This window comes from Epinephelus lanceolatus, chromosome 23 (assembly GCF_041903045.1).
Source record: "Epinephelus lanceolatus isolate andai-2023 chromosome 23, ASM4190304v1, whole genome shotgun sequence".
Lineage (NCBI taxonomy): Eukaryota > Metazoa > Chordata > Actinopteri > Perciformes > Serranidae > Epinephelus > Epinephelus lanceolatus.
In genome coordinates, this window is record NC_135756.1 from 16,084,417 (window position 1) to 16,108,918 (window position 24,502).

Here is a 24,502-nt window from a genome sequence, read left to right on the forward strand (position 1 = left end):
TTAAATTTATGATATTAAATCTGATGTATAATGTATTCTCTCTTCTTTTTCTTCACTGCAGCTCTTGACCATTGACGATGACTTTTGTGGCCTTGACATGAACGCGCCATTGGGTGTGTCCGAGATGGTGCGTGGCAAACCTCTCTTCTCTGACGCTGTTGACAAAATGACCTCCGTCATTGCGTACGTCTACAAGAACCACTCGCTGGTCTTCGTGGGCACAAAAAGCGGACGCGTCAAGAAGGTAAGGAGCAGTCATATAGGATTAAAGGTAGCAGAAATGGATGAATTGATGGAGGCAGAGATTTGGTTTCTCTCTGTCAGAATGTGGAGTAAGGACTGGGAATTGGGGACTACTGAATTGGAGGAAGGATAGTAGTAGTAAGGCAGATTGACTTTCAGGCAAATCAGCTGAGTCGGCTGTATATGTGGGGGGGGGGGGGGGGGGGGGGGGTGCATGAAAGAGAGAGAGAGTGAAAGGAGGAAGTGTGTGTACTTCACTGTGGAGAGAATTTGAATGTGTGTGTGTGTGTGTGTTTTGAGAGAATGGGGATCAGGAGAGCCCCCTGAGGGGGTTTTATTCCTAGAGCCAAGGCTATCTGGTATCTCTCAACATCCTCCTCATCCACTGCACCATATATCACACATACACTCGTATACACCCAGTATCAGGAGTATCCGCTGTACTTTTCCTTCACTTTGGACTTGTATAAAATCCAGAACCCTAGGGGCAGATTGTAGCACACATCAGCATGTTGCAGAACTTGCTAGACAGCACAGATCAGCATGTTGCAGAATCGATTAGACAAAGTTTCTTATCTGTTTCTTGAGGCAGTTTGAGGGATCAGAATAGGATGGAGTACATCATTTATTAAGTGATTTGCTTAACTGCATTCCAGTGTATCAGCACAGGAAACTATATAACTCACATTTGTTCTTCACAATGTACCACATTTCTGTCTAGTAATTGGTAATACAGTAACGGGGAATCTAGATTATTATTACATAATTAGTAATTTGATGGGCTCTGATGGCTTTAAAGGTCCTGAAAACCTTTGAGAATCTTTTTGTAGCTCCAAGTGTCGACCATAGTGTTTGTGAACATCTCTGACCATAACCGTCTCTCCCTTGAAAAACATGTCACACTCCGTGTGACAGCAAAGCCCTTGGCTAAACAAGATTTGTCTCCTCAGAGTTAAACAGCACTGGATAAGCTGGGTTTTGGCATGTTTGTTGCTTCCACCCTAGACTCCCCTCATGCCCCTGTGCCCTCCCCCGTGTGGCAGCCCCTTTTCTGGGCTAATGGGATGATGCACTGCTGCTAGGTGTGATAGAAGGGTGGCAGCTCCTGTGCTTTTACTCCCACTCTCTCGCACTGGCGCACACATATATCATAGGGCCATGACTGAGACTAATTCTGGGGCAGTGAGCCTCACAGGCCTGGGGAAAACAGCATTACACAGAGAGGAGGAAAGAGAAGGATGGAGTGACTGAGGGAGGCAGAGGAAGGCTGAGCTGGAGGGAGAGTTTGGACAGATGGACTATATTCCGAAATGATGCATGCCTTAAAGGGACAGAGAAAGTTTGTATGTGTATGGTTGAAGGAGAGAGATGAAAGACAGAGTGGAGAAAGTCAAACAAAGATGTGATTGAGGCCAATGTGGAGAGGTGTTTTTCTGCTGATACACAGGCAGACAGGAGTGCTGGTTTTTACATTGTTTGTTTTTGTTGATTGCGGCCCCCTGTCTGTGCTTGTTGTTTTTGTTCCACACAGGAGCAGAGTGGTTGAGGCAGCGGTTTTCCATGTTGTAAAACAATAACCAATACGTTGGCAGATGTTTCAAACAGGGAGAAATGTGTAATCATATTTAATACCTACTGCTCATCTGTGATGATGAGTGTGAGTTAGGAGGGAGAGATTTAGTGGCTCTGAGTTTTAAAAGCATTACAAGTTGTTTACAAGGTTTTATGAATATTGTTTTTGCTTCAGGATGTTAGAAACATTTTTTTTCCTGGTTATCTTGGTGTTTTTCTACGTCTTTCCGTTGGCCTCTCTCCAGACATCCCTCTCAAAGCCACATATTGGCACTTGAGAGAATCGTGTCTGCAGGATTTTGGCATTGTTCTCATTCAAACTCGACATGAATGAAGATCAGATTGTGCACATATGGTATATTCAGGCAAAGGAAGCTCCACAGAGACACACCAGCTTTGACAAAAGGTGATCAATATCCTGTGTCAACACAGACGTACACACAGCCCCATTACAACCCCATCCTCCCCTCCCATGTACATACTTCCCCTCCCCTGTCGTTAACTGTATACCATTAGATGACATCACAGGCAATAAAAGACAACAACAAGACAATAAAAGGTCTGAGCCTCAGTCCACCTCCTTCATCAGTGACTTTATAACCCCTCTGCTAATGGATGTTGATTTATATACACTCCTCCACCTTACTTGTTCCATCCCTCAACCCCCTCCTCCTCCTCCTCTCTCTCACTTGTTCTCTCACACACTATCTTTGAGTCTCTCTGTTTTTTTTCCCAGCGTTATTTATGTTCCTGTGACTAACACGTCACCCTGAATAAGTATAAGCATTACGGTAAAAGAGAGTGGATTGACTTTAATGCAACGGTGTTTGGGCGAGCTAAATGTTAGTGTTTACAGGCTCAGGTTTATGACATCATGAAGCTGAGCTGGGCAGGAAGCTGAGTGAATTAAATTCAATTTGCTTGTGAAATTGTTTTATGGAATGGGGGTGAGAGTAAAATTTCGCTAGTATAATGTGAGACCTGTGGACCAAGCTACAGACACGGATGTACTTCTATACTGATGATTAACATATTACATATTTGCATAATGCATTCCCTAGACCGTAAACCAAGCCTTAACTATCAGAGCTACATACTTAACCCCAACCTTTACCTCATCTTCAACCTAAACTAGTGATCAATAGGAGACAAGACAATATTTGAGATGGCAACAGAGACAGACGTGGGCGATGAGACTTCATGTTATGTGGGTTCCCCTGGAGGCTAGATGCAAGTGGTGATGTTGGAGTTAATTGTGTAGTTGTTCTGAAAGATGAACATAATGATGATTTTGTGGATGTGGGAAAGCATAGGTGACAGAAAATCTGGAAAGTAAAGTTGGCCCTGGAAGAAACAACAGAAATTCACCAATACAAAACACAGGGATGCACCAACTGTGAAATTCTGGGTCGATACCAATGCCAGTGTTTATTTGTTGTAGTTATTTATTATGTTTTTGTTGTTACTGATTCCTATTTTTGTGCCAGGGAAACAAAGAAATCTTCATTATCAGAAAATAATGAAACTATTTAAAAGCCATTTAGCTCTTTGTGACACTATCTTTGAATGAGCACAAATGAAATCATACAAATTTATGAAACAACTTTTAAAATAAATTTCTTTAACATAAAACATTTTTTAAATAAATTTCAAAAGCCTTTTTACCATTTATATTAATTCCCTGTGTTTTATTTATTATAAATCTCTCCTGTATTTATTCAAGTTTCTCACCAAAAGCTAAATTTTACAAGAGACCATTTGAACACATTACCTCTGCCCATTACTAATTTTTATTCGATTCAGAGCTTGAATGCATTATTAAGTAACTTAATGCAACCTTCATCACCTTTAGTCCAGCCACCAGCTGCTAGCAGCTAACGTTACCTAGCTCTCCTGCTGACGATTCAGCACAGATTTGTAGTTCACAATGTTGCATTATCAGGGAGAAAATAAGGTGTGTGTCCTTACATGATGACAGTGACTGTGTCCTTTTGTCCTGAAGGCATCCTGGGGCGAGATCTCTGTTCACCAAAACATGCTCTTTATTGTCCCTGGGACGACCGGAAGACACTTGTCTGATACTCCGCTTTTTAGCCAGAGCAAAACTGATGTCACGCAATATTGGCCATCGGTGAATGTCAGCTTATTTGCTGGTAGGCAAGTGACATTCAGCATAGTGAATATCTGCCGATACTGACATTCTGCCGATAAATCACTACATCCTTAAAAAAAAAAAAAACATGAGAAAAAGATCTTTTTAAACTAAACTTTCACCAAGGCTTTTTTTAATCTTAACTCCAAAATCAAGTCTTTACTCTCAAACAGTCCTTTGAAGAAGTTGGGACCAGCCAAAGTTCCTGACTTTGTTCTCATGGTCTTCCATTTTTAAATTCGTCCACATTGTACAAGACCACACACACACATACACTGCCCTTGCCTTAGATGTTTCTGATGCTGAGTGGCTATGTTGTGTAAAGTCCGTATTGACACAGTCTAAGCTGAATTTCATAACACCCTTCTGTCAGCATAAAACAGGCAGTGCTGTCGAATCAGTAGAATTCTGTACATGCCCACAGATACAGCCATGCTTGGCCTTTACTGTCTCACACAAGGCTTAAAACCCTCACATCACACAGGGCTTAAACGATCTGTACACCTGCATGCCTTCTCCTCACTCTTTTTGTTTCCACCTCACTCCTAGCTCCTTTGAATTGATAGGATGTCTCCTCTTCACTCTTCGCCACACTTCTTGCCTCTTTCTCCTCGTATTCTGAAGTCTCCCCTCCCTTTCTCCACCTCTGTTTGCCCTCTCCTTATAATTTCCCTCGTCCTTTTCCCTTCATCTCCCTCCCTCCCTGCGTCTATCTGTCCATGGCTAAGTGGAGTTGCAGTGAGAGCTCTTTGATGGCTACCTCCTGCCATTGGAAGTGAATGGACCATATGGCTTCTGTCAGCCTGTCTGTCGGTCAGTTTGTGTGTGCGTTGGTCTATGGCTTAAGGAGGAGATGGAGATGTGATGGAGATAAAAGGCTGAGGCTCGGTAAGGTTTAAACCCATTTACTGCAGGTCAGTGCGCAGCAGCAGGTCAAGGGGAAAGCCTTAACCCCCTGCGGGCTTGGGTTTAGTTTATGGTCATCTGGTCAGGCTGCACATTAGCATGAGAGGTACACAACTGTACGAACACATATGCATGATACTCACACACTGCACACGATTGCATGTATTGAGATAAGCACACATGCATGCATCAGTGAGCACTTACACCCACACAGCAGGCCACATACACACTGTTGGACAAAGGCTGGCCAGGTATCTCCATGGGGCCTTGGATGGAGAGGTGGACGATGGGCGAGAGGGAGGTGTGCAGGGAAGAAGTGGAGAGAAAAGGGAGCGAAGAGACGAGATTGAGGCCCACCTGCCGAGGTGCTAATGCATCTCCGCTCTGTCCGTCCCAATGGGGGAGCATTGGCGCTCAATACAATGAGCAGCTAACCTTGAACTTGACATAGACAAAGGCACAAAAATGAGCAAGGCAAGACATGGCATGCAAAGGTAGTGAGTGTTTTTGTGCCCTAGATATCACCAGTTTATGCAAGGCACCGCCAAAGGTAGCGTCTGTAAAAGCAGACTCATACATGGAGTAATGGTACAGGGAGACAAAAAAGAAAGGAAAACATCTTCTCCACAGAGCATTTGTCAGTATTTGGCCAAAGGCAAAGAGCAGGGTGTTGGGTTGTGACAATTCGTTCACCTCTCAACCACAGCCACTACTTTTCAATCTGTTCCAGTCAGACAGAGAAGAGGGAAGAAGAAGAGGAGGAAGCAGCAAACACACGAAAAGAAAGAGGGGAAAAATGGAGGAAGAATCGTGGTGACACGGAAACAAGGAAGGAGGGTAGAAAGACTCACAGAGAGGTGAATCAGTGACACTTTGCTGTAGCTTCTTGAGGGAGAGGAGAAAAGCTTGCAGGAGTAGTGTGGAGACAGAGAGATCTGTCATTTAAGGTTGTCAGGGGAGATGGCATGAGCTAGAAACAGGTCAGTTCAGACGCTGAATGGTTAATGTTTGTTGTTGGGAAGGGAGAGGTCAGCCTCTCACTTTTGACTCAGCCTTCGCCAATTTCTTTGTTTCATACTCTGTACAGCTTTTTCCAGTCAATGTAATCTTTTATCCTTTTACAACCTGCCCACTGCCCTCGTCAACACATACATGCTATTTATCTTTAATTTAATTTTTCTCCTTCTCTATGCATGCCTCAACAGAAATCTTCAAGTCCTTCATTCTGTTTAGTAAGATTTCCTCTGAATATATCAATTTGTTGAGATTGACTGTAGAAGTATTTTAAAAATCAGATACAGATCAGAGAAAAGCATTTCACACCATTGCATCACTGAAATGTATTTTTATATAATTCTTTTTTGTTACTAAATATATCTAGTATTTGACCAGCTGTATCAGTAAAAATGTCCTCTGTATCAACTTCTTTGAGGATGTCTAAAGATACTCATTCCTAATAGCTACTCAGAGGCTTTTAGTGTCAAGAAATCTTGTATGTGTTTGCTAAGCAGCAATTTATACTCTGTAGTTTAATGTAGACATCTGTCAGTGTTACAATACGGCTCAATACATAAGGGTTGAGGCAGTGCTGCTTATGTCAGTGCCATTTAAATTATCGGATATCATTTTAAATTCCTTACTGCAGATATGCAATATATAAGTATTTTATGAGTACGTGTTAGATTCCTTATGCCTACGCCCCTCCATTATGTTTCTGGGTTGTCCATCTGTCTGTCCAGTTGTTGTGAAAGTAATATGTCAAGAAGGCCTCAAGGATATTCCTTCCACTTTGGCACAAACGTCCATTAGACTCTAGGATGAACTGCTTTGATTATGGCGGTCAGTGTCACTGTGACTGTGACTTTGTCTGTTTTATTCTCATGATCGCAATTCTCAGGAACACCTTGAAGGAATTTCTTTAACTTTGGCACAAACGTCTGCTTGGACTCAACAATGAACTGATTAGAATTCGGTGGTCATGGGTCAAGGTCACTGTGACCTCACTAAACGTATTTGGACATAACTCAAGAATTCATATGTTAATTTTGACACAATTTCACACAAAGGTCTAATAGGATAACATGATGAAATGAGGGCACTTTATATCCAAAAGGGCAAAGGTCATCTTCACTGTGACATTGTAATGTTCTGCAAAAACACTTTTCTGGCCATTATTCAGCGTCATATCTCAAGGGTAGACATTTGTGCAGATAGTTAATAGGTTACACTTATCTTGGGTGTCCACTTTGAAATGGTGCTGTATAGATCTTGCACTGCTGGGTTGGAGATGTGTTTAAAGCATCCACGTTTAGAATTCGTGGCTTCTTTGTAGCATCATTCATATCCGAAGCACTGTCACAGCTACATATGAGTCTGCACAGACATGGATGTAAGCTGTTTTTTTTAAGCACAGGTTGTGGATTAGTTGTGTGTAGATGTGTGTTATATATATGGCATGTTAATTGATTTACATTCATTATATGGACTTCAGGTGACTTTACATGTGCGCTTTTTGTGGATCGGTCATGTTATTGTTACACCTCACTGAAAAGTCCTTATACATATTTACTGCTGTATTGCTGAGTGTATGTCGACATCTCTTCGGTTCAAATAAAGACAAAGAAAAGCTTCTAGTTTAATCAAGTGAGAATAGTTTAAATGGCAGAGCCACGTCGATTGATTGAAATATATATCCAATTATTTTCTTTTAAATGTATTACAATCACAGTTAGCATTGCATTTCTGTGACATTCCCTGTCTAATAAATGAACAGGGGCTGCTCTGCTAACTGGCTCTGCTGTTGGCACAATAGATTATGGACGGATGGATAGATGTACGCGTGTGTGGGTGTGAGAGCTTTTACGTGAGATATTTATTGCTCTGGACCAGTCCCATATGTTTTGTGGGTTGATTGTGTCCTTGTTTTGCATGTGTGTGTGTGTGCTTGTCTCTGCATGTGTGTATGATGGGTTGCTTAGCCCCAGATGCAGATTATTGAAATGGGCTGAGCTGAGCCATGGTCAGTGGAGCAGAGGATTAACTGCTTAGAGCTAATGATGAAATATGCTTTAGGACGGGCAGGCATCGCGTGTGTGGGGGGACACTGGTTTATGATTTAAACCCCCTCCCCACCCTTGTTATGCTATAAACACAATGCTCTTCAACACAGGTGCACACACTGCTACTATCACCCTGGCCAGCAGCCATTACAACCCCACCCAGTAGTCCATTCATTCTGGCCAGTGGTCTAAACCGCTGCTGCATCGAGCCAGTATTCCCAGAATGTCAATGTTCCCATACTGTTAAGTATTCCTCAGCAGTCTTCCCAGTTGCCTTGGCACTGTGTATGTGTGTGTTGCTGCTCCCACACCAGCTAGCACAGCAGCACACACTAAAGCATGCTCAGTCGTAAGTTGCCATGGTAGCACAGGCTGTTCCACACACACGTATAGAATGTATAGAAGGCATCAACGCTGGGGAGACAAACACACACGCATATCTAAGAGTGTATTGGGATACACATGTATTTAATTCCCAGGGAGGCTTGCAGCACTGCACACACAGTGCTATGTGGATACAATGGACTGAGTGCACATTAGGATGATCTGTGCTGATGATAGTGGGCTGGTGTTCGATGACAGGTGCTGTCCACCTCATAAGGCTGATTGAATGCACAATATTAATGTGTTGGTGTTTTCGTCTCGCTGTGTTAACTGCTGTCTGTTACCCAGCTTTGCTCTGCTATTTGTTGTAGAGGTAGAGGGGCATGTCAAGGGGAATCAGTCAATGGGAACCCCTCGGCAGTCCCTGCCAGCCCCCCTTCACCTTACGCTTCTTTTCTTAGCGCTTTTTTTTTTGCACCATTGTTCCTGGCCAATTGTTTCCACATACATCTTCGTCTGGTAATTGCTTGGTGCACAATGTTTGCTTAGGCCCCCTTCCAAGGTCCAATTTCTCCTCTAGATTTAGGGAGTTGGTAAACAGTCTGTGTGTGTGTATGTGTGTGTCATACTTGTATACGAGTCTCTGTGTATATATTAGTAAATTCTGTGCAGAAAATCACAGCAGCTAATGAGAAGCGAAGTCCAGTAATGGCCTGGGAAGAGGATCAGAAGGTAGTGGTTGCCTCGTGTGCTCACAGTCCCCACAATACTTGCCGTGCCAGCTGCCAACACAAAACACGCCGTCCAGTAGCCAGGCGGTCTGACTGGGCAGCAGGCAGAGTCCATGTTGAATTGAGTCAGGAAGCCTTAGTGTTCGCTTGTAGATAGATATGGGGAAGAGTCGGAGGGAGGAAGGGAAGGATAGGGGAGATGGGGAATGGACGATGGGGCGGAGAGACAGAAAAATGCAAGGAAACTGGGCATGGTTTGGAGGTTGGGGGATGAAACTGATATAGAGTTGAAAAGAGACAAGCAGGAGATGAAGAGAGATGGATGCATTATAGAGAAACCGAAAAGACAGATGGAGAGATGCAGAGCGGGATATATTGCTGGGAGACTGAAGTGCAACACATGGCGCATATGAGAGAGAAAGCAGAGACGGATGGATGCAGAGATAAACTAGGGGCTAAATAATCCAAAGGAAAATAAAAAAAAAGGTGGAGGGACATGGAAACAGAGAGTGAGGTGGAAGCAGAAAGCAAGGGAGCAAGCCACCAGGGAGTGATAGAGCATGTCTTCTAGACCATTATGGAATTTACCCGCACTCCTGCACGCGCACACACACCTCAACTTTTCCATTTGGCCATTCAGCGAGACACAGTCTTTAGTTGATGAAAGACATGAGGGAAGAGGGGCAAAGCAATCTCTTCTCTGATTTAGATGGAGTATCACATGGTGCTCGGGTTAGCGAAGAGCAGCCGCTGTGCACTCTGCCGTCCTGACTCAACAGATACAGAAAGTGCCCTGATATGGTGGATGACATTGCTTGTGCGTTCGGCGTGTTTCGCTGTCAACCTTCATGTGTGTGCGTACGTGGTCGTATGCAAAAAATAGCTGTTCACCTCACGCGTGTCATTCAGGTGTGTATTTATAGATGCCATTGCTGTAGCTTGGCCTTATCCCTCCTTTCCAGGGCTCCTTTATAATTGATGAGCTGCCAGGGGCTGAGCAGAGCAATGAGTGCACACACACATACACACAACCAACCTCGGTGACCACCTGCTTCACTGCAGGTTGACACCATGTTTGCACACACGTTCGCAAACACACAAACCACTCGATTGCTTTAAACTCCTGTATTGCTGCAGCTTGTCGCAAAGGTGAGCCTCCAGCTATGCATCATGGTCCATGTAGTGTTACAGCCTAGATGCTCTTTATGTTGTTCTGACTTGCTGATTAGCTGCAACAGCTCTTAGTCAGACTGAAATTAAACTACCTTGGAATGTCAACTCGATGTTACGCTGCTGGATATTTTTAACATTTTCCAACCTTCCTCTGAAATTGAATTAGTATTCACACACAAGGCTTGGAGAAATGTGTTTTTTTATTTATTTACACAGATCTTTTTTGACATGGGAAGCAGGAAGAGAGTGGGTGAACAGCTACAGAAAGGAGGCAGAGAGGAAATGAAAGAGTGTAGAGGGCAGAATTGGCGAGCAAGACTGATGGGTGAATGCCACAGAGATGGAGAGAATGTCGAGAAAGGGTAAAGGGAGACGCTCTGATGGGAGGAGAGGGTGAGAGTGGTGAAATAGAGTTTGATGTTCATTTCACTCTCGTGAGTCTGCACCTATTGAGAAGAGTACCAGTATGTGGCAGCCTATTGAGCTGTGAGTGATTTGAGTGGCTATTCTCCGCAGTGTGTACATGGAGTTGAAAGGCTTGAGCCAGCAGAGAAGTTGGAGAGAGAAAATGACTAACTTCAGTCTGATCTTTCCGTTTCCTGGCAGTTTGAACTGTAGTTGACTCTGATGTGTTGCTGGCTCAGGGTTAAGACAAGGTTGGCTGCTGTGCTTTGATCGAAAGTATAATTTGCGCCTGTCGTTTTTTATCTCTTCTCAGTGGATGTTTTGTTGAGTACTTCAGCAGGAAATCTCGGAATTCTTAGATGTTGGGGAAGGAGTGTATTTTGTCAGATTAAATAATTTTTCTGTATTTGTATTTGTGGTTATTTAAATCCATTTCCCCCTGTTTGGACTAAGAGACTGCAGAAATCTTGCCATTTTTTGACAATACTCTTATGTAGTCCAGTGAAGTTGTCCTGCTACTTTTCGTGAAGCTCATAATTTTGAATTTTTGATGCCTCTGATCCAGTCGCTTACAAAGTAATTTTGGTCTATACACAGTGACAATGCCTGCAATCTGAGTAAATACCTACTGAGAAATGCCAGACCACAGCGAGCAAAGCAGAAATTGTGGTTTGGCTTTGTGAAGCTGGGAAATGCTTAATTTGTGCATCAATTAAATATCCATGCAGCTTGTTCACCAGTGTCTCACATAGTGGGGAATGCAGTCTCAGCTTTGTTAAAAGTGGAGTCAGCATTTATGGAAAAAGTTGCTGATGTTTGAACTCAACACCCAAACAAATATCCGCAAACAAATATAGATTTTATTAGGGACAAAGTTACACATAATTAAAGTCGGGCCGCTTTAAGTGACAAGCCATCTGCAAAGTGTGACCGCAGTCTATGAGTTAGATCCACCCCTCATTTCTCCACAGCTCCACCCTCTCTGGTCACTTCTGAGTCCAAAAAAATCAAAGATGGTGACGGCCAAAATGCCATGGCTGTTGGTAACGCTCCTTAGAAATTGAAATTGAACTGAGAGGTTTCAGACTTGCTCGTATTTGCAATTTGGTCTGGCGATGTCAGGCTATCAGGGCTGTGTTGGAACACAGTAATTCTTTTGCAGCATGCACACAGAAAGGACAGATTGTGCACTGCGAGGAGACATTGGCTGAATTAGACAAAATTTGTATTGGGTTAGAATCACTGACTGCACTTTTAGGATATAAACTGTTAAGAAACATCAAATACAGTGATGGTGTTTTTAGTAAATTCTAGTGTCAGGTGAATTACAAGCCGCAACAGCAAACGCACATTAAATACTCTCTTCTTTCCTCCCTTCTTTCCTCTCTTTTTATTTTCTACCATTTCATTTGCTTCTACTCATTACTCCATGTCCTCCTCTGCCTCTTAGCTTCTTCACATCCTACTCTCTCTCTCCCTCTCCCCTCTGCTTTCCTTGTCTGTCAGTCTGTCCTTCCCTCCTTCCATTCCCTTTTTTTCTATTCTAATTAACATGTTGTATTGCTGTCCAGTGAGAAAAGCTGGCAGCCTGTGTGTGTTTACAAGCTGCTCAGCGAGGGTGGCTTTGCCAGGCGGGCATGGGGGCCTATATCACGAAGCAAGTTTGACTTAATTAAGCTCTTTTTGGGTTACCTGTCTTCACTGACACTGATGACTGTGGATAACAAGTATCACAAACTTAGCTTATAACTGATGCTGTTAAACCTGGATTAACCAATGTACCTACAGTGAGGGTTGGGCCAGTGAAAGGAGTTTCACACCAGCTTGATAGGAGCCAGACTGGACTGGCAAACTGAATTATACTACAGGGTGTCGCACTTGACTCAGCAGCCACTCCTGAGTTGGACCATAATGACACCGTGTCCCACCAGCAACAAGCGTACGACTATCGTGATGGATCGTGTAACATCTGAGCTTTCTGTCCACACTGAATCCCTTGAGGAATCACTTCTGTTATGTAATTTAAGCAGCATAGGCTACCTATCGGCTGTGCTTAAAAGGTGGCTGAAGTAACGTGACACCCCAGCGATTTCACTCCAGTTAGCTGTCACCTTATTTTGGTTTTTGTAGTGAAATCAGGAGGTTTCATGTAGATAAATCCTAACTTTAGCTTCATGATTTTGCTTTTCCTTATCCATTGTTTTGCTTTCAAGGCAAGCTACAGGAATAAATAAAAGAAACAAGGTGTTGGACAAAAGTTAAGACACTTTTTTGTTGACTTCAAATCCAAATTGTTGCCATAGTGGTGCAGTTTTAGTTTTTTTGAGAGACTAACTCTGCTCTGTATCGTCTTGTCCACCTCAAAAAACACATGAACTTTCTAGTAAACAAGCACAACACGCGCAACTCTTCCCTTCTTTCACCCCTACAGAAATTTGATCTTCTTCATGTTGCCGTTCTCGGCTCACGGCCTGTCAGACACTCGTGGCTCCATTAGTCCGTTAACAAACATAATGTTATGTTAATCACATTATCATATGGCCGATTACTAATCAGTACAAGTTGGATTTAGCGCTGTGACGCCGTCAGTACATGTTGCATAAAATCAAACCAGTTTAAGCTCATATATGGGACGAGCAAAACCGGAAATCAACCCACCTCTACCTACAGCACATTCAGATGTGTAATAATGAGACAATCACTTTAAGCATTAACACATCAAGAGTAGAGTATTTAAAGAGCAAGCCATCAAATATTAGCATTTTCATCACTTATATAATTCCTGCAACAAATGTACACTTACATAGTTTTGGGTTGACAAGCATTTGACAGCACAGCCATGCTTCAGATGACAAAAGATAATTGCTTAGTTAAATCTCTCAACTGTTCATACTCATACAACACATCTGAGATTTTTTCCTCTACCTCGCCTGTCAGGCTCACTCCTAAAGCCTAGATCTGCTCAGCCAGTTAATTAGCATCGCTATTAACATTCTTCAGCCATATCAAGTCTGTGTCAAGCCAGCAAATGGGAATGTAATTATGTCCAAGGTTTCTCTCTCTTTCTCTCTCTTCTACTGATGGATCATTGAGTAGGTAACCACAGAGAAACACTCCAAACATAGCTGTCTCCCGCACACGTACACACACACTTACACATTTACACAGAGTTCGACTCATGTCAAAGGTGGCTGAATCACCCTCTGTGGCTGTCACTGAAGGAAGACGCCGCCGCCGCCGCCGCTTTTTTTTCCCTATGCATTGGAAGAAGCGCTTGAATTGGCATTAATTACTGTTGTGTAGCAGACTGTGAAGGCATGGGCTCTCCAACACTTAATTAACAATTCCTAAAGGTAATTTATAGTTAATTAAATGGTATAGAAAAAGTTTATAGTAGCTGCACCCCAACAAAATTACAGTGCATTAATTATCATTTCAATTTAGTTTCATGCGTTGGCATTTGCCTGTGTGCGAGGACCAAATCATTGCTTGGCGATTGTTAATTTGTGCTCCAGCAGTAGAAAATCAATACAATGTCTAGCAACTAATCACACAGTGTGTTTCCGTGTAGCTCAGTGGATGGATGGTGAGCAGTAACCCTGCCAGGGCCGGAGCGTAATTTCCCATCAGTGCCTCCCATACCATTATTATGGTATGGCAGTCATAACCAGTCATAACTTAAGGTTCATGATGATCAAGGATAAGTGAAGATTCATGTTCTTTTCACTCCAGGGCTGGTTTGTCAGAAGCTCATTGTCGAGTATGTCTCTCTTTCTTCTTCATTCCGCTCCACACAAACTTTCATCACTTTGTGTGTAATGGATTTTCTCAAGATCATTGATGGATGACTGGTTGAAGCAGATCCATTTTCTCCCCATTTTGTCTCAGTGCTAGCGCATGTAGCACCCATACTCCTACAATAACTCTCCATCTTTGGATTCATAGGAGCAACTCATCCCTCTTTCTCTTATTCTTTACCTCTTTCTCTCCTCTATATCTCCATATCCTTTCCTCTCTCCAAGTCTCTGTGATTTATGGCTGAGTGTGTGCCGCTATAGAGGACACACCACTGCAGGTGAGCCCTCTGCCACCCCTCCTTCTCTCACTACCCCCCTTCCCTGCACGCCTGTAGCCAATCATTGCACACCGTAGGTCTCTTGGGGCGACTAGTGCCCCCACACACCTTTTCCTCTCCTCCACCTCTCCCTTCTCTGTCTCTCTCCCTTTCTCTCTCTCTCTGCAGAGAACAGTTTACCTCACAACTGGGTCAGTCTCTCTCCTCCCTGCAGTAAATGCTAGCAGCCAGACAGGACGGCAAGGCTAGGCTAGGCTGCACTCTGTAGCGAGGCTCAACTGCAAGGGAGACTTCCGAGACTGCAGATGGAAGCGTGCGCTGTCGAGGGGGGTTGTGTTTGTTTGCATGCACGTGGGAGTATGCAAACCTGTTGAGATTGCAGGTAAATGGAAAATGGGACGTGTGAATGGGAGGTGAATGAGACATTTCCTCTCCATGTGTTTGCGTGCGCACGTTGGTATAGTCTGTGTTTGGAAGCTTCCATTAGCCTCCACATGTATTAAGTCTCTTGCAAACATCAGCTGCAACTCCCAGCACCTGTTTGTTTGTTTTGCTTTATTTGCACATTCTTATATTGCTCAGCTTATCCTCCCACTCATCTCGCAGACACATACAAGACACACATGCTCACACACACCCTCTAATGTAGCTGCAGTGGTGTCAGTGAGTTGCGATTTAGATTACTCTGACTCGCCCATTAAGCAGATGCCAGCGTAAACATCTTTAAAAGGGTCCCTGGGTCTCTCTGTCTGACATCATGACTTTGAAGTGTGCCTCAGGTACTGAAGCTGCTTCATAGACACAATGACAGCAGAGAGGGAAAGAGAGATAGATGGAGAGAGTAAATAAATGAGAAGGACGTAGGGAGAGAGACTGAGAGAGGGATACTGGGAGAGATATGAAAAAGACAGCAGAGGCAAGTAAAAGGAGGAAGAGAAATTAACATCTGTAATCTCGGACACCTATCCTTGCAGTCTTCTCTTTTCCTCGCACCTCCTCTCCCCACCCTTTCTTTTTCCATCCTCTACACAGACCTTAATAAGTGGATTTTTATCTCAGCTACACCAGCGCTCCCAAAGGATTATGGGATTTTTTTTCCCCCCTGCTGCACACACAGAATGGTAATTGCCAATCTGCAGTTAGAGACACTCCTTGTTTTAAAGGAAAAAGGCAAAATTGGTTTAACCACTCAGACTTTTAAAATGTTGATAGTGGGTTGGTGTGATATTTTATATTACTGTAGCAGCTGTGCTGCCATCACACCTCTGTGATCTGTGTGTAGTTTGGAGTTCACACTGGCTCTCATCTCTGTCCAGACTACGACACATTATCAGTGGCCTGTGTAGGCTGAAGGTGTGGCCTCCTCCCTTCTTCTCTCTAAATCTCACCTTCACATAGATTGGAATGAAAGGTGTGGCAGCCAAGTTCAGCCGTGCATGCTGTTTACAAAAACTGATTTGTAACTAACACATTTAGTCACACACAAACTGATGCAGTTTCTGCCCTAGGGCTGCATATGTGGTGTGTGTGCACCACACATCCTTAACAGGCAGAAAAGCATTGGAACAAGGACTCTTTAATCTTTAAACACATGCAGCTAAAAATGGCTTGGTACAGGTATGCAGTTCTGAAATCTAAGGAGGTCTTAATTACTGGCCATTGTTGTCAAATGTTATAGTGCTAAAATGCCCAGTGTGCTACTGTCAGTGGAGGAGTTTTGAACAATTTTTGTGAAGTGTATGGCTTTACACATTAGTCTCCTTACTTTGTGGTGTCTAAGTTACTTGAGACAATATTTCTGATTGACAAATATGTCTTTATTACTTTGCTAACATATACATTTAAGGCAGACGTGAGCATGTCTGAGGACATAGCACGTCCAGGTCTAGCGCGGATATAGTTAACTCTTTTGCAAACACTTGATGCGTATCTCCTCTGTCTGATGAGTAGGGTTGGGTACTGTTCACATATGAACCTGTACCTGGAATTCACTGCCAGTACCCACAGGTACCTTTTTTTGGTGCTTTACCTTCAACTTGATATCCAAAATGGAGCTTCGTACAAACTGTAGGGGTGACATAGTAGACTAAAAAGCAGAGAAGCTCTTTTCTAATCACACATAGCGCCAATCCTCCGCCTGTCTGTCTGCTTGTGTGTGTAAGTGTGTCTGCTCATCTGCAATACTAGGCTATTACTAAAATGATATGGAAATGACAATAGACCAGACACCAGAACTATTGGGGTGGATTGGCACTGCAGCGATAGTTTTGGTGTGCTGGGAGGCTGACGGAGCCTCTGTGGCTCGCCTCCCGTCTTATGGGTGCTTCAGCGTCCTGTCCGAAGTTAAACCTGGTGGCTCAGCAGAGCTCCATGGCTGGCTTCAAGGCTTATGGGCACTTTGTGGCACCTGGGCATCTTGTCCAAACCCTGCATTCTCACCCAGATGCACTCCAGGTACCAAAATCTGGCACTGATGCAATTCAGTCTGTACCCTTCAAAGTACAAAGTTTGGTATCCATCCCTACTGATAAGTATTACAAAACTATCAATTGTGTCCACCAGTATGGTGCTGTGTAGTGGTGCACTCCACACTCTCATCCCACATCCATGCCCTCCCCTCCCTCTCCCTATCAACTCCTGCCAACTAAAATCCAGGGAGGGAGCCAGTGCAACACTTCATTAATTGTTTTTTAGGAGAGCAATACCCCCTGAGTCCAGAATCACGAGCACAAACACACTGTTTGTGACACCTTTTGAGTAGCTACACGTGAGACTCGATCACTGCACACCCTCCATCCCTCTCCTTCACTCTCTCTGCCAGCTCTTTCCTGCTTGATATTCATCCCTGCTGTGGACTGGACTCATGGTTTGTTTAATAGGGATAATAAAATAGACCTACAGTGTGTTAATATGTGAGTATTTGGAAGGTATGGAGCTCTTCTAAACATTCATCACTATAATAGAAAATACAATAAAAGCAGAGGCACCCAGCGTGATGTGAGAGAAGCTGTCGGAAAAGTTTAAGGTAGGGATTCTAATAGTGTCGGCTTCCTATTTCCTCCCTCTAATGTAGCTCGAAACAAATCGGAAACGATCCAGTGGGAAAAGTTGCAAGAGAAAGACGATCCTTTTCTGTGCAGCACAGTACAGTACAATGCTTTTCTGTGAGCAAGAGCGTAATAAGCACTGGGAATATACCATGTGTTTCTCTTCTATCTGTCGAAATATTGTCTGCCGGCATGACATCAGCCAGCACAACCTCAGTCCAGTCACCGCTCACTGCTGTAATAGCCAAAGATGGATTTAGGTTACCCATCACAGTAGCACTGCAGCTTCACAAACTGGAGCTCTGCATGCTGACAGAGGTGTGAGCATATGAGTGTGTGTGTGTTTACATGTTTTAGTGTATTTTTGTGTTGCTAGTACCTGCCTGAATCCTCTAAAAAGCCAGCACCATGGATATTTTTTATCCCTTTCTCCACGTCCTTGATTCCTGACATTTAAGCACCCTGGGAAATTTGGCTTCCAAGGATACTCTGATGTGCACACCCCCCCAACCCCAATTCCCCTTTTTTTCTCTGTCTGCTTTCATTGTTGACTAAAACTCAGCGCGGCATCTCGTCTACTACACTCCTCCCTGGAGATGGAGGCCTAGTTTTTGCTCCCCATATGTAATCAACTTCTCCCCTTTCATTAAAGTTAAGCCCTTAGCACATAGAGGAAGGGGAAAAAGCTTAGTCACTGAATGTGCTGAATATCAATCAGAGAAAAGGTTTTGGTTACAGACAGAGGATGCAGAGAGGAGGTGTGAAGAGCACATAGAGAGGACTGGCGAAACTGTCCATTAAATATGTAGTATTAAAAAGAAATGGAAGGGAAGAGGAAACTGAGATGCAGAAGAGACATCCCTTCATCTCATTTCAACATTCCTCCCATCTTTTTGTCCTCATCTTTTAGTAAATCTCTGTCTGTGTCTGTGTTTGGCTAACAAGCCACGAGCTTTGCCAGGCAGGCACGTGGCTGTGGCCATTCCATCTGGTTTGGCTCTCCAGATCTCTCCTCGTTAGGCCATTACTGCCGTTTAGTCTCAGCTGCCCGCTCCTACAACTGGCAAACCAACCAAACCACTGTCCTCCTCTCCTTCTGCCGCCACCATCATTGCTTGGCCCTCGTCCGCAGTAGCAGCTTAACTGTCAGCTCCCATGTCCTGTCCAATAAGCTTTGCAGCCACATAGAAAGTGCTGTCTGTCAGTCTGGGGAAAGTAAAAGCCCAAACAGTGTGTGCATTCTCAGCAGGAACTGTTTCACCAGTTGAGTTCATGTGTGACCAAATCCTGCTCTGAACACAATGGAGTCCCATTTTACACAAGATTTTTCCAATTTAAATGAAATCCATTAACACAACAGTTGAAAGGTTATTTAAAACATAACAAAAATACAAGACACAACATGCATCATGCTTGCATCACATTGCATCATCAGCACATTTTAAAGGTGGATGCTGGTTTAGCTCTATTTATTCTCACTACTACCTTGTGTTGTGATACAATGCCCTACAGTTTAGGCTCTGATTCCCTGGCGGCTTAGCACACTACAGATGTAACTGTGTGTGTTAGAACATGTTGGCAGGCACCCTGTTTCACACAGCGTGGGCTACAGACTTGGCCGACGAAGACACGCCAAGGGAGACACGTTCTGAAATAGAAACATCAGTCCCGCTCGCTTCTATCCAGACGGATGAAGAAACAAGGAAAGCGGGGAGGTAGCGATGGATGCCAGAGTACGGAGAAGGAGCTGTTGCCCCCTTGTTCTACCCCTTGCTGCTATCTTCACACGATTGGCTCATCTGTTTGTCAGTCAAATAATCTCCTAGTGGGCTGGTATTGCACCACGCTTTGCCTCCTTCATCACTCCCTGTGTTAAAACCGCTACTCAGTGGAGGTCTTTGATTCAGCACTCCAATCTTACTGAAGATCATTGGGCCAGCTAGCAGCTGCTGGATAAGCTACCCCTTTCTGATTTGCACATAAGGCCAACACGTCTACCAGTAGTTGAATAATGAGCTTGTGGTGCCAATTTGGGGAGTTATGGCGGGTGGGGGTGGTGCATGTTGGATGATATGCAAAATGAGCAAAACCGAGCAAATGAGGAGGAGGTTTGGAGGGGGCATTCTCATCTCTTAGGAGAATGTTATTTAGGCTTCATTTGTCCCAGTAGAATGCCAGCAAAAGTGCTACAGCCCTCCAGAGCTCTGACTCATTAAAAGTCAGTTTTTCTTTTTGCTTGTGAATTTGTAAAACGATACCAAAGATACATTCTTTACCCTTTCTGCTCTTATCTTGTATTCCTTTCCTTTCATTTCATTTATTGTAGACTCTGATGCTCCCTTTTATGCCTCCCCATTCAGTAGCAAGATAAACACACACTAGGTTCAACCTATAATATTTTTAGTCTTCTCTCAATATGCTAAAAGGACTTTGTACAACACGAGGTCTACAACGAGAAAGGGCAATTTATGAAAATTCACAGTTAAGGTGTGAAGCGACACATTTAAATGCTCCTAATAATACATTAGTTGTTAAGTAGATAGACATTGAGGATGATTTAGTCAAAAAGCTGTAAGCCATGAGAAGATTTTAACACTTGGAGATAAATGTGGCTCAGTCCAAACTGAACTGTAGGAACAGCTGCTCAGTGTTATATAGCCCTGTATGTTATGACCATGGTCTCGGTGCTGCCCTCTTGTCCTCCAGTGCATCACTATGTCTTTAGTCCGAAATAATAATACTGTTTACACCAGTTCTGTTAAAACAAGTCCTCACTCACACTGTTCACACATAAACACACGTGGATGTGCACATGGGCACACACTCGGCACACTCAAACACACTTAGCTTCCTCATGTTAAATGGCCACTAATTCTCTGTATCAGGGGATTATACATAATTGATTTATGGATGAGGAGTGAAATTACTCATCAGTTGAAAGAAAAAGGCATTTTGTCTTCAGGCTAGAGCGTGCCAAACTGTATTCTGGAGTTAATAGAGGAGATGGGCTTGTGCCTAAGGCCATCTATACAGCCTGTGTTAATGCAGTTCAGTAGATACTACATATCCCAAACTGACATAACATGGCAACAATTGCTAAATCTTAAGCAAATTGCATTACGTAGAAATTGTCATCATCCAAGACATTGGACCCTGAGGCCTGTGTAATCAACTAACTGCGACTAACAGAAGTCTGTGTTATTGTGCAGCGTTTTAAAGGGACAAGAAGCTGTTTCACTGTAAACAGCATTTGTCTTTTTCTTGTTGTTGGCAAGCAGGCCCATGGCTATGTAGAAAAAAATAATACACACATTATAAACTCTTTTCATTGACTCTCCTCTGTGTTTGCAGCTCAACTCAGTGTAGTTTAGGATACTATTGATCTCGAGCTTTGCAATTGTCCTATCTTTGCCTCACGCTCACAGACCACAGTCACCTTTTTATCGTCACATTTGGATATATATCTTTGTAGCTGTGTGAGAGTGTGTGTGTGTGTCAACAGAAACCTGAGCCAGCACTGAACACCAACTCATCAAAGGCGATTCATTGTGTTAGCATACAGTGGGAAAAGGATCTGTGTCTACATTACAGTTGATACGACCGATCCATTTCAGTAGAGTTTGATGTTTTCCCTGGGCCCTCTGTTAATAAATGCCTGCTTTGCTCAAAGTGGAGGCATTTCTCCCCTCGAGTTTCCTGTACAGTGATACCATATCTCGACTGCTGCTGTTGCTAGGCTCTGTTGCCAGGCAACTATTTATCTACTATTATGGGATTCTGTGGGGCTCAATGGGGTAGTCAGCACGGACAATTTGGCCTTCTGTTTTGTACACAATGTGGTGTCGTATTATGCATGTTCAAGCTGCAAGTGCGAGCATTCTGCTGCAGTGGAGGTAAACAGCAGCTGTAAGTCGGCTGCAGCCTACAACACATTCATGCATAAATATACAGTACAAGACCAAAAACAATAACATGAATCATTCAGATGCGTCCAGCTCAGGCTGAACAAGATGCAGTTTGTGTGTGGACATGGAAGACGCACACAGCATACTGTCTTTGCCTCCATCGCTCAGAAACAGTGATAGACGTTTTGTTTGCTGTTGTCAGGGAGCAGATATGGAGGCTGGTAAGGGTCAAGGGGAAGGCCAGGTGCTAACTGAGAGCTCAGCTATTTATACAAGAGTGACGTCTACTGTATCTGTCTTGTCCACGCACATAAACAAACCTCTCTATCCCTTTACTTGTCTGCCTGTTCCTTCAATCTCAGTCCCCATAAAGGTGAGTCTCTGACCTTCCCTGCCCATCCGTTGATAGTATTACTGCTCAATCTAATCATACACACTCTACAAAACTATCTGCGCCCAGATGACAAAAACACACGCACGCCACCATTATATCATCAAAGTCGTCACACTCAGTGTCAACTCCAACAGTGTGGGCTCACAAATGGATCAGCAAAGAAGATGATTGATGTCAATCAGTGGCAAATTTGCATGCCAATAGGACTGTGAGTAGGCAGTGACAGAGTGAATAGTTAATTTCCTCGCAGGCCTAAGAAAATCTCTCCTCCTCCTCCTCCTGTGGGGCAAGAGACACTTTGATTCTCCTGATGGCTTTCGCATTTTCATAAAATGAATTAGATTAATTGCGTGACTTGGAGGATTTAATGGGCATCTGTTGATGGTGAGGAGAACTGCTGTGATGATTTCCACGGGATTAAGGTCATACTGTCGGAATTTTATCAAATGTGTTAATAAAAGTAATCAATGACATTAGCATTTTCTACACTGTTAAATTTCCTAATATTGATCATTTAAAATTTAACTTTTCTTTCGAACTCTGCTCCATATAACTTTTTACTAATCAATTATATTTTGGTAAATTAAAAACCTGCGAACATCCACTCCTCAGGAGTGTTTCCTCAGGACACAGGGATAAACCTTTTTGCTGTGAAAGTGGTAAATCTTGAATCCTAGCTTGCCTTGTGAAACTGACTTACTGCAGATGACGTGTATGTTTATGTGTGTGTGTGTTTACTCGAGCTTATGCTTGCTTATGGATGTGGTGTTTCAAACACAGTAAGGAAAGTGCTTTTACGGAAAATGAACACCCATAAAGACAATGAAAGAGATTTTGTGTGAGTGCATTATGTGTGTATGTGCATCAGTGTGTATGTTGTTATGGCCATTGTCCAGGTGATGAATGATCTAGGGGGCTGAGTGGAGGAGAATGTCTATAAAACACCCCAGCCATCCTTCCCTCTCTTCTACCATCCTTCATCCTTTCATCTTTACTCTCCTCCTCTAGCTAAAATATCCTTTGTTTTCTCTCGTCTTCGCCTGCCGTCTCTGTTTTGTTTGTGTTTCTTCTTGTCATCTATCTCTCTTCCTTTCCTCGCAAACCTCATCTTTGTCTGTGCCGCTCCGGGCCAAAGCTCTGGCGGCAAACAAATGAGTGCAATATTATTTTACGGGACAGCGACTTCAAAGTTTCCCTCTGTTTGGAACAATTAACAAGGCAAAGACCTGAGGGGACAATGCAAGGAGAGACGAGTTTGGGAGAGAAAAATAGGGGAGGGGAAGCATATTCAGCAAAAGGCAGACAAGTGTGTGAGCTGGTAATACTTTGTGAAGAAGAGAGGGGAGAAAGATAGAGGAACATGGTAAGGAGATCACTATGGAAAGGATAAACGAATGAATGGATAGAGGGAATGGACAGTTAGTAGGGAGAAAGGCAGGTTTTGATATAGTTGGAAAGTGGGAGGAGTTAATTGCAATACTGTAAGCAAAGTGAAATATTGCAATTTTAATTTTAGGAGCTAGTGATGCACCCCTTATTAGTCTGCCTGTTTTATAGGCCCGTGTTCTTTGTGTTCACTGTGGCGACGTTGGAGTGGAAGAGTCAACTGGCTGAAATTATAACACTACAGGACACTGTTTTTGAGAGTCGATACAGTATCACAAAACATAACACTGCTGTACTCTTTTTTTATACACCCTTAATAAACGGTGTGAAGTAGCTTGCCGTTAGACTTAAAAGGCTTAGATAGAAATGTAAGTGCACTTGACTCTTTATTACGAAAGATGAGGAACAGCTGTATGAATTGTGTATCGTGTACACAACAACAGAAGAAGAAATGCTTTGCGAGGAATTTGGCAGCTATAGAGCAGTATTTCCTTCCTGTTTAGAAGAACAGAGTGTTTTGTATTTGCTGCAGATGTGATTCGTGGCTCTGACTTGGTTCGTCCTCATAACAATGGGGGCTGATGGGTATCGCAGCAATCAAAGGCCCCCTCCAAACCGAATGAAAAAATAGGAATCCTGAAAACCATTATCTATCTGTATTGTTCAGTCAACTAAATTATCTGTATCCTCATCTGTACTCAACATGGGTGGTGTTTAAACTGGACAAGGGTGGGACTTGAGCTGGAAGTAGATGGGACCTAACCAGAAGTTGGTAGTTTTAGCCTCTAATTGATATGGGTTGATCACACAGATAGTACTCGGATGACACTTGTACACATGAAAACTATATTATCTGTCCTGCATACTGGTTTCTTCTGAGTATTCAGCTCAACTTCAATAGTTATCCAGGCCACTTGATTGTTTATATATCATTTAAAATAAACTTGAAAATGTAAATACACAGTGGGGGAAATTACTCACAGAACCAGTGGCTCCAACCACTTTGTAACTCACTCAATTTGAGATAGGATTTTGTTCCGCAGCACCTGTTGGCCACGACCATTATAGCTGTTTATCTGCAGCCCTCAGATCTCAGCCAGCACCCGACACATACACTACACAGACACTAC

At 43.3% G+C, this 24,502-nt stretch overlaps 1 protein-coding gene across 1 annotated transcript in view; it reads left to right on the top strand.

Moving 5' to 3' along the window:
* The window catches only part of plxna4 (plexin A4), a 322,421-nt gene that overhangs the window by 49,109 nt on the left and 248,810 nt on the right, over positions 1 to 24,502 (top strand). The window contains exon 3 of the mRNA XM_078165425.1: positions 62 to 244. Within this exon, the coding sequence (XP_078021551.1) occupies positions 62 to 244 (183 nt within the window). The remainder of the gene's footprint in view (positions 1 to 61; positions 245 to 24,502) is intronic.